General features: G+C 36.1%; 1 protein-coding gene across 1 annotated transcript; it reads right to left on the bottom strand.

Moving 5' to 3' along the window:
* Positions 1 to 2,987: 2,987 nt before the first annotated feature.
* Positions 2,988 to 9,765, bottom strand: lmod1b (leiomodin 1b (smooth muscle)). The gene is made up of 4 exons (XM_073916759.1): positions 9,297 to 9,765; positions 6,408 to 8,126; positions 4,433 to 4,592; positions 2,988 to 4,372 (listed from the first exon to the last, which is right to left on the bottom strand). The coding sequence occupies exons 1-3, from the start codon at positions 9,564 to 9,566 to the stop codon at positions 4,566 to 4,568; spliced, it is 2,016 nt and encodes a 671-aa protein (XP_073772860.1). The 5' UTR covers positions 9,567 to 9,765; the 3' UTR covers positions 2,988 to 4,372; positions 4,433 to 4,565.
* Positions 9,766 to 10,057: the final 292 nt, after the last annotated feature.

The raw sequence follows: 10,057 nt of genomic DNA, 5'->3' as shown, positions 1-10,057 counted from the left end.
AGCTGGTAAAGTATTGTAATGTGAACTAGTGGTATTGCGACAACACTAATAGGAAATATATAGAACTAACTAACTACAGGAAACAAAACATTTATAGAATAGGCATGTTTCCTATTCTTTGTCCTAAACTGAACAAATTTAAACAAGAGAAAAAAATCGGAATATTTTCTAACTTCTTGAAGCTTTTTACAAAAAATATACAGATTTAACCAATTTAGTTGAATTTTACATTTTTCAGAAACTGTAATGGATAACAACAGTTACATTTTATTAAATTATGTAATGCCATTATAAATAACAAGTTACACCCCAACACTGCTCATTTTTATTCATTCGTTCATTTATTTTCTTGTCGTCTTAGTGCCTTCATTTATCCAGGGTTGCCACAGCGGAATGAACCCGCAACTTATCAAGCAAGTTTTTACGCAGCGGATGCCCTTCCTCTGGGAATCTCTGGGAAATGCTCATTTTTATGATGTTTATAATTAACATCTAATTATATCTGAAAAGTGTAAAATGTTATTAATAGCACTTCATCTTGCAAATTTATTTGATTCATTCATTCAATTTTCTTTATACCACCAACTCATCCAGCATATGTTTTACACAGCAGATTGCCCTTCCAGCTGCCTTTATTCACACACATACTCTATGGCCAATTTTATTTACCCAATTCACCTATAGCACAAGTGTTTGAACTGTGGGGGAAACCAGAGCACCCGAAGGAAACCCAAGCCAACACAGGGAGAACATGCAAACTCCACACAGAAACACCAACTGGCCCAGTCTTGTACCATTCTTGCTGTGAGGCCACAGTGCTAACCACTGAGCCACCGTGTCCAAATTGATTCTATTTGTATTTCTTTTATTAGAAAGCAATATTCAAGTTCATATCTTGCAAATAGATGTTGTCAAGTGGCAAGTGAATCAAAATGACCTGGCCCTAGTTTTTCCTAAACAGAAATATTTGGCTGGGTAATGGCTCTATGTTAAAGTCAAGAATCTCTCTTGCTCCTTGATGTTGCCTTGCTCTGAGTCCGACAGGCTGTTGGCTGTGTTTCCATTATTAGGAAGAGGGAAGGAATGATACGCAGACTGAGCCTGCATCGAGAAATGACCAAATATAGACATTTCAGCAGTGCTGAGGGTTAGTCCTGGCAATCAAAATATAAACTAGCTCGCTTTCAATCCAATCAACCTCCAGAGTTTGAAGGAGAAGTCATTTCTGAAAGAAAAAGTAGAAAGACCCCAGAGCAATTACTTCTAATCTATGCATTGAAAGAAGCATCTGTCATTCATCCCAAGAACATAATTCTACAATAAGACTTTGAAATTTGCGACCTGAAACCCGGTTCATTTATTATCTTACGTAACAAATGGTGGGCTCTTTTGTTACCCATGTTGTTCGTTTACTTTGGCTGTCCACCATAAGCTTCATGTATAGTTCTTTATTCTAGCAGTGACCAAATGAGCTAAGCAGAATTTCGTGACATTTCCAGGAATGCATTAGATCACTGGCTTTTTTATGCCTTTATTTATGCCTCTTGTATGAAGGGTATTCCGAATTCACTATAATCATCCATACAACCGTTGGTTGTTGAATCTGATTGGCTGATAATCGTGCAATATTCTGCAATAACAGCACTCGTACAGCCTCTTTACCCTTGTGTATTACTCCGTCCACATAGAGTGCCTAGCAAAGAAATAAACCTACTACAGTTTGACAAATATTGCTGCTGTCGGACAACATAATGTACTTTTGAGGCTTTTTTAGGCGAGAATGTAGTTGTTTGGATTGCAACTGGTACATAATAATATAATTTATCCTGTCTATGGTTATGAACTCGAAAGAACGCATGGCATATTTATGTTTTGATAAAATTACTTAGGCTGAGGTAAATTTAAAAGATGCTTAGTATTTTGTAGTTTTATACTATGTCACTTACTATACTCCAGGTTCTGTGACTAATATTCATAAAGATAACCAATTGAAGATGTTTGTTCATAATTTACACATCCTTTCACACTTTAAAAATAGTTGATTCCTTATTTTCTTTGTTGCTGAATCAAATGAACTTTACAAGTCAGTTCAACTGATACTTTTTAACAGTGCAAAAAGGTTTTGGGTTTTTGTAACCCAACATTGGGTAAAATATGGACAGCATTGTTGTTGTTTTTTCAATTAAACTTACACTTTTATTCTCAGCAGTTGGATTTTTCCATATTTTACCCATGTGTTGACAACCCCAAATTGTTATACCTTATTTTGAGGACTATATAATAACATAAAATTAACATAATCAATTGAAATCATGTTTTGAACATAGAAAAACTCAATATTTTCAGATCTGTGGGATGTTCCAGCCTGATCTCACGAGAAAACTTAAGCATTTTACATTTTGTCAGTTTAGTGGCTAATTTGTAGAGTGCAGTCATACAAGAATATTCAATTTTAAAAAGGAGGCACCTAACCCCACCCCTAAACCCAACCGTCATTGGTCCAATGGAGAAATGATCGTGCCCAACTGAGTTTGGTTTCTCTCGAGGTTTTTTTTCTTCACTTTCGCCAATTGGTGAAGTTTTTTCCTCGCCGCTGTCGCCACTAGCTTCCATGATTCGGGATCTGTAGATCTGCGCATCGATGGATTTGCTCTTCAGTGTTTGGACTCTCCGTAGTGATTATTAAACCACACTGAACTGAGCTAAACTGAACAGAACTTAGACTCTGAAAACTGTTTCAATTTACTATGATGTTTTATGTGAAGCTACTTTGACTCAATCTACATTGTAAAAGCGCTATACAAATAAAGGTGAATTGAATTGAATTGGGTGCTGAGCATATCGTACTAATTTGTACAAATTAGATTGTACGAATTCATACGAATTAGCCACTAAATTAAAATTTGCTGTGAAATTGCGTTAAATATTCTAACAATTACGGCCACCACCATGGTTAGCTTCTACTAGGACATAATATTGCACATATAGAGACATTAACAAAGAAAACATTATTAAAAGAGACACAAAAATTATTCTGACAATGACCTGGAAGTAATAAAATAAAATCACACAACCCGGATGTCTTTCTTGGACCAATAACATCTTTAACAAGATACATCCAAAAACACTTTGTTTTCTAAATAAAACAAATGGAATTACTCCATCAATTCTCCCAGCTGAAACCTGAAAAAAGAACAGTGAATTCATGTTCAATATCCTGCATCCTGCATTCTTAAGAAACTGAGATTGTTTTGTACAAGCATAAAAAATATACGCAACTGGTTTCAAAGCATGTGAGGCACATGCAAATATTTGTGCTGACATTGCTTCCACTCCCAAAGTAAAAACTGTTTTGATATAATTTCATAAATTACAAATGCATGATATTTAATCACAATTGGTAGCGATTAACATGTATATACTCAATGAATTACATAAAAGCTTAACGAGGAAATCAGATCAAAATAAATACTGTATGTGTTCGAAGTCATATTCACATAGATCTGATCATCCATCCCTTTCTGTAATCCTGTTCTCTTTCACTCACTCATTCAAAGTAGAGTGTATTGGAAACAACACCTTTGTTTATGTGATTTCTGATTCAAATCATTTTTCCCTGATCAGCAAGAGCTTTTATTCAGATATAACTTAAATACTACACTGTAAAAGTAATATGTTATTTACCAGGCTTTTTTTTTCAGGTATTTTGCGATTCACAAGATTTTCCTGTTTATGATTATCAATTGCATTATGGGACTGTTGATCTCTGCAGTCAACTTTTGATGTTGAAAATAATTCAACACTGCAGTTAACAATGCGACTTTCATTGACATTTTAGTAGTTGTAAGAAATAAAATAGAGAGAAATATGTACGTAAAATAGCAAAAAAGTACTCACAGTTTATTACCAGGTTATTATACCATCATTTACAACATCAACCCAGACAATATGTTACTATAAACTTTTATAAATGGCAATAAAAGTCACTTTTCAAAAACATTTTAACATCAAAAGTTGTTGGAAGTTACAGATCCCATAATGAAATACAAAATCATGTTACCTGTTAATTCACTGATATTTTTAATAATGTAGGATAACATCCAGCTGTTTAATTCAGATGCCATTCTAATTCAGACACAAACATCCACACACACACTGTACCAAACACACATTCATAAATCTATTATTAGAAATTATTCATTTAGTGCAAATGACAAGCAAGGCCTCACGTCTGCAGTCCCATAGGCCATCGGATCCTCTGAGCACCCATGACTGCACCACACTTTCATGTCTTCCTATCGTCCAGTGTATTTGTACAAAGACTCTTGGCCAGAAGCTGTGAATATCCCCATATATATATATATATATATATATATATATATATATATATATATATATATATATATATATATATATATATATATATATATACCAGTCTTTGCCTGTCCTCTTAACTGTAGTAAGACTCTGTATGGAAGATTCTGAGCAATGATCTTCTCAAGGTCTGTGAGATGTCTGTCCTTTCATTCCTGGCTTTTTCTTTATCCACATCTATCTCTTTGCACTTACTGCAAAAGCTTTGGTACTGCAACCTGTGAAAAAAAAAATTATATTGAGCATTTTCTCAGGGTAAAGTGAAAAAGGAAATATATACCTCAAGAACTCAAGGAACCGCTTGACATTTGTTAGTTTCTCTGGATTTACTATCAATAATGGGTTTGAATAAAAGGTCAATTTATTCTTTGAACTATTGTAAACTGATGCCATTAGTTTAATTTAGATTACATTTAAAATAAACGTGTTTGTGATTTCTTTTTGTGCATAAAATAAATGTTTTTTTGGACATGTTTACATAATATTTCAACAACAAAATAAAATGTTTCAAAAGTAAATAAAAAACTTCGAAAGTGTTAAAGATAAAAATTTTGGTGGAATAACGCTGATTTTCTGTTACAAATTATATTGTTCAGCATTCTCTGACCAACTATAATTTTAATGAAAGCAAAGCACATTTCTAATGTTTATTTAAAATTTGGATGATTTTTTTTATCTGCAAAATAAGTTTATTCTAATGTATCTGAAGTACAAAAAAACATGAAATTTGAAATGTTATGTGTTGTACTGTTCATCAACTACAATCTACAGTACACAATAAAAACAGTTTTAGCAACAATATAATAATTGTATACACTTTAATTAAGAAATGTTATAAACTGAATAACATAAATTATACCAGATTTAATTATACTACATTAAACGATAACCTTTAACTAATACACAATGTATAAAAAGTTTTTTTTTGTATGTTTATTTAATATCTAGTGTAGTTTTTAAATTCCATAAATACAGTGGTGGAAAAAAGTGAAAAACTACATAGCCCTGTGTGAAAAAAATGTTTTTAAACACTGGTAAAACAACTTAACTCTGATTATCTAACATGTTTGCAATTAAGAAATCACTTAAATAATATCTGCGTGAAGTAGACCAAAAGATCCTCAAAAGCTAGTCATCATGCCAAGATCCAAAGAAATAAAAAAAAAAAAAAAAAAAAACAAATGCGAAAGAAAAGAACTGACATCCACCTATCTGGAACTGCAGCAGAATACACCATGATCTATGATGTACAATGTTATCTACACAGCCATTATCTACAAATGGCAAAAACATGGAACAGTGAAGAACATTCTTTGGAGTGGCTGGCTGACCAACATTACCCCAGGAGCACACAGACATCTCAAACAGGATGTCACAAAAGACCCCACAACAACATCCAAAGAACTACAAGCCTCTTCTGCCTCAGTTTTGATGAGTGTTCATGACTCCACCATAAGAAAAAGACAGGGCAAAAAGGGTTTGCATGGCAGATTCCAAGACGAACCACACTGCTGAGCAAAGAGGCCAGATAGGCTCATCTTAGTTTTGCCAGAAAAAATCTTGTTGATCTTGATTATGACTTTTGGGGAAATGCTCTGTGGAGTGATGAAACAAAAGTTGAACTTTTTTGAAAGGTGTGTGTCCCATTATATGTGGCATAAAAGTAACACTGCAAGAACACTAAATGAGGCCTTTGGAGAGGCCTAGTTAAAGTCCTAACCTGAATCCAAATTAGATGCTGTGTCATGACCTTAAAAACAGTTCATGCTCAAAAGCTCTCATGTGTGCCTTAATTACAACAACTGTGCAAAGAGGAGTGGGCCAAAATTCCCCACAGTGCTGTAACAGACTTATTGCAAGTTATTGAAAATGCTTGACTGCAGTTGCTGCTGATAAAGGGTGACCCAACAAGGAATTTTGGTTTTCCGTAATAATGAAAACCTACATTTCAAAACTGTTTTGTGATTACCTTTGTGTTATCTTTGACTAAAATAAAAATAGCTATCATTAGATATTTAATTTCCATTTCCTACCTTTTTGAGCTGCTTAACATTGCTGTTCCTAATGGAAGCTAGAAGTTGGTCCCGTGTGTTTTGAGCTGCTCCTCTTCCTCCACTCCTGTCGTCCAGCTTCCTCTGAGACACAGGCGTTAAGGAGTTCTTCAGAAAGTCTCCGTCCAGCATTGGTGGTGGAGGTGGCGGTGGTCCTCCAGGTGGTGGTGGAGGAGGTGGTGGTCCACCAACAAGCCCACTTACCCTTTTCTTATGAGTCAACTTGGGTGACGGAGCAGGTGACGGTATGGGTGAAGGTATTGGTGATGCTCTGGGGGAGCCTTTACCAAAGCTGGGTTTTGGAACTCCTAATGAATCTTTCTTGTCTCCAGCTCCTTGTGCTTGAGCTTGCTTCTGCTCCTGGAGCCGTTTTTGCCGCTGACGGTCCATATTCCGACTAAGAATATTGGTCATGGTCATACGAGGTCCAGCTAACTCAAAGTGATAACCTAGTTTTAGTAGAGTGGTATTTTCTTTCAAAATTTTGGTCATCTCCATCTCAGATTTTCCTCCGATAATGTGTCGCTGGTTGTGGAAACGTAGCTCAGTGAGTGTGGAGTTGTGTTGAAGGGCTTGAATCAGAGACATGATGCCTTTGCTAGTAAGAAGATTGGAGTCCAGATTGATGCTAGTGATGCTTTTGTTGTTGCGTAAGGTGTCAGCAATAGCGTAAGCCACATGGTCATCAGCGCGACAGTTTGCCAAAGAAAATGCTTTGATGTGCGTGTTGTTTTTCAATGCCTCAGAGAACTGAATAAGAGTTTTGGTTTTTATGACCTCAGAATTGTTCACGTTGAGATCAGTCATGCCTGGGTCATTGCGACGAACTTTTTCCAGATCTTCATCAAACATGCTGGCTGACTCGTCATCTTCTTCCTCCTCTTTGGTCTTACCTTTCAAAATAGTGTCCGAGACACAGTTTTCAATTTTCTCTTCTTTTGGTTTATGAACTTCATTTACATTTTCATTGTGTTTCTGAACATCCCCTCTTCCTTTGTCACTTGATTTTGCATTGCATTCCTGAAGCCTTTTTACATTTTCAGATTCTTTCTCTTTATTTTCAGACAATGCAGTAGTCTCTTTTACCTTTTCGCTTGACCTTATTTGTTTTTCATCCCTGTGCTTATTCTCTTCTTTCGTCTTGTCTTCATGAACCTGATTTTGATTCTCCTCTAACCTGGATAAATAGCCTTTACTCTTAGTCTCCTCTCTCTTTCTAATCTCTTCCTTTTTCTCCCGTTCCTTCTCCTCTTTCTCTTGTATCCTAGAAATCATCTCCTTTGCTCTACTTTCTCCAGATTCCCTCTTCCCTCTGTCTTCTTTTTTATTTTTCTCTTTACTATCCTCCTTTTTCTCTTGAAGCTTGGAAATTAATTCTTTGGTTTTGCTGCTGCTACTTTCTCTCATCTCTCTTCTGTCTCTTAATCTACTCCCATCGTTTTGGTCCTTTGTGTCATTTTTTTTCTCAATCTCCTCGTCTCTCTTGGAAACAGCAGATGGGCCGAATTTTTCATCTCTGGTGCCTTCTGTGACTCTGCGGGTCCTGTCCTCCAATCTACCATCACGTTTAGGGAAGGAAGAGGTGGAGGACGTCCTCTGAAGTCCTCCATCTCTGCTGTCAGATGCAGAGATATTTTTCTCTTGGCTCAGGCCCATCTTACGCAGATACTCTTGCTTCCGGCTCTCCTTCTTCGGCTCTACCTGGGGATCAAACATGTTTGAATTATGGAGAAACTGGGTAACAACTACTAATATTTTATTAATATTTTGAAGAGCAAAAAAAAAAAACATATAAATGACTTGATAATGATAACAGGTATAGTCCATTTAAAAATGAAACCTTGCTGTTATTTTAGTTACTTAAGTCAACCAGGATTTGGGTGACTTTTTCAGCTGAATAATAAAGAGCACTTTTAGCTGAAACCTTGGTTTTTAGTGATTCATAAAATGTAATTAAATTAAGCACATACAAGTGAAACAAAACTAATATCTGTGGCTCTTGATGACACACTCAAGGGTAAAATACTGAATGTTATTTACAAAATGAATGCCTTTAATTGATCCACAAACAGATTTGGCAGGCGGTTTAGAATGCATTCATGACATTCTAGGATACACACAGCAAGTCTTTTGCTTCATAATGTATTACCAGAAACCACGGTATATATGCCTGTGTATTTTTTTACTCTTTAAAGTTTTGGCAGCCATTGGCATGAATCTTATGAATCATCAAGAACCAGTTTCAGCCAAATATCTTCTTTAATGGTCTACTGAAGAAGAAGAAGACGAAGAAGAAGAAAGACATGGCCTGGGTAAATTAACTGCAAGTTTTCATTTCGGGTGAGTGATTCCTTTTAAAATTACAACTAATGCTATTGCTTTGAGACTGAAACAAAAGCTGTGCTGCATGCACATGGGATGTTTACACTATAGTGGTTGTTTCAAAGTGAAGATGTAAACTTGCACAGTGGCTGAGTGTTTGATTTGTGAGACACACTGTTTTGCACTGGAAAGCTCCAGCCTTGGCAGACTTATCCTTAAAAGGCAGTGAGCAAAGGAGCAATTAACCCAAGAACTTCATCTGGGCCAACTGCAGTTTCCATTAGAAATAATTTAAGAACAATTTACCCAGCTTTTATTATATAGACAACATTTAAAACCAAAACATTTACATCTTTACTTTATCAACAAAGCACAAACATGTAAATGATATAAAAGCTATATTTACTTGCCACAGGAGTAATAAAATAGGACTTTTATATGCTACCCTAAAAGTTTACTTTTAATTTGGATTTAAGTATGTAATTTCAAGTTGAGGAATTCATATTTACATTCTACAACACAGACCGACCTGTGATGGAATATATTTACCTCAGTTGTCAGGTTTCTCTGGAAGCGGGATTTGAAGTCGTCGGTCTGGCTGCTCAGTTGCGATTCCTTTCTAACCGGAGCGCTTGGTTTTAAATCCGTTTGGTCCACAACGATAATTTCACTCGGATCTGGATCGGGAACAACCGACACCTCTTTCTCCAACTCTTCCATTTCTGCAGTCGACAGGTTTGACAGTAAACTGTCGAGTTCCGGGTCCTCACTCACCTGTCTGCCGGTTTTAGTGAGTCCCTTCACTTTCCTCCTTGACATGGTCGCTGTCAGTATTAACGCAGATTTCAGAAGAATATGCTGAAGATAACGTTATCCGTGCGTTTTTGACTTACTTTACCAGTCAAATGTGAATAAAATAGAAATAGTAGATGGAGGACAAAAAGGAGTCAAATTGAAGCCTTTCTGGATGTTGAAAGAAACTCGAGGAGCAGGGCGAGACGCGATGGACTATTAGCCCTGGTTTGTGGTGCTCGGACATTCCTTGAAATCCATCGCGAGCTCATGCCCATATTTAGATGGGGGTACATAGTCCTTTAAAGGCAATTGGGAAGGCTATGGTTTAGTAAAACTCAAAAGCATCCGAAACATACTTCCTGGTCACTGAACAAATCAGGATTCCTGGAGTACTGACAATATTTTTCCAGGGTTATAGAAATAGATTAGATACTATAATAGGCTGCTCTGCTATTCAAGGAATCAGTTTACTGTGGTGCAGAAGATTTGTAGACTATTCATAAATTTGAAATGAT

This window comes from Danio rerio, chromosome 11 (genome assembly GCF_049306965.1).
Source record: "Danio rerio strain Tuebingen ecotype United States chromosome 11, GRCz12tu, whole genome shotgun sequence".
Taxonomy (NCBI): Eukaryota; Metazoa; Chordata; class Actinopteri; order Cypriniformes; family Danionidae; genus Danio; species Danio rerio.
This window is presented reverse-complemented; position numbering and strand designations above follow the sequence as displayed.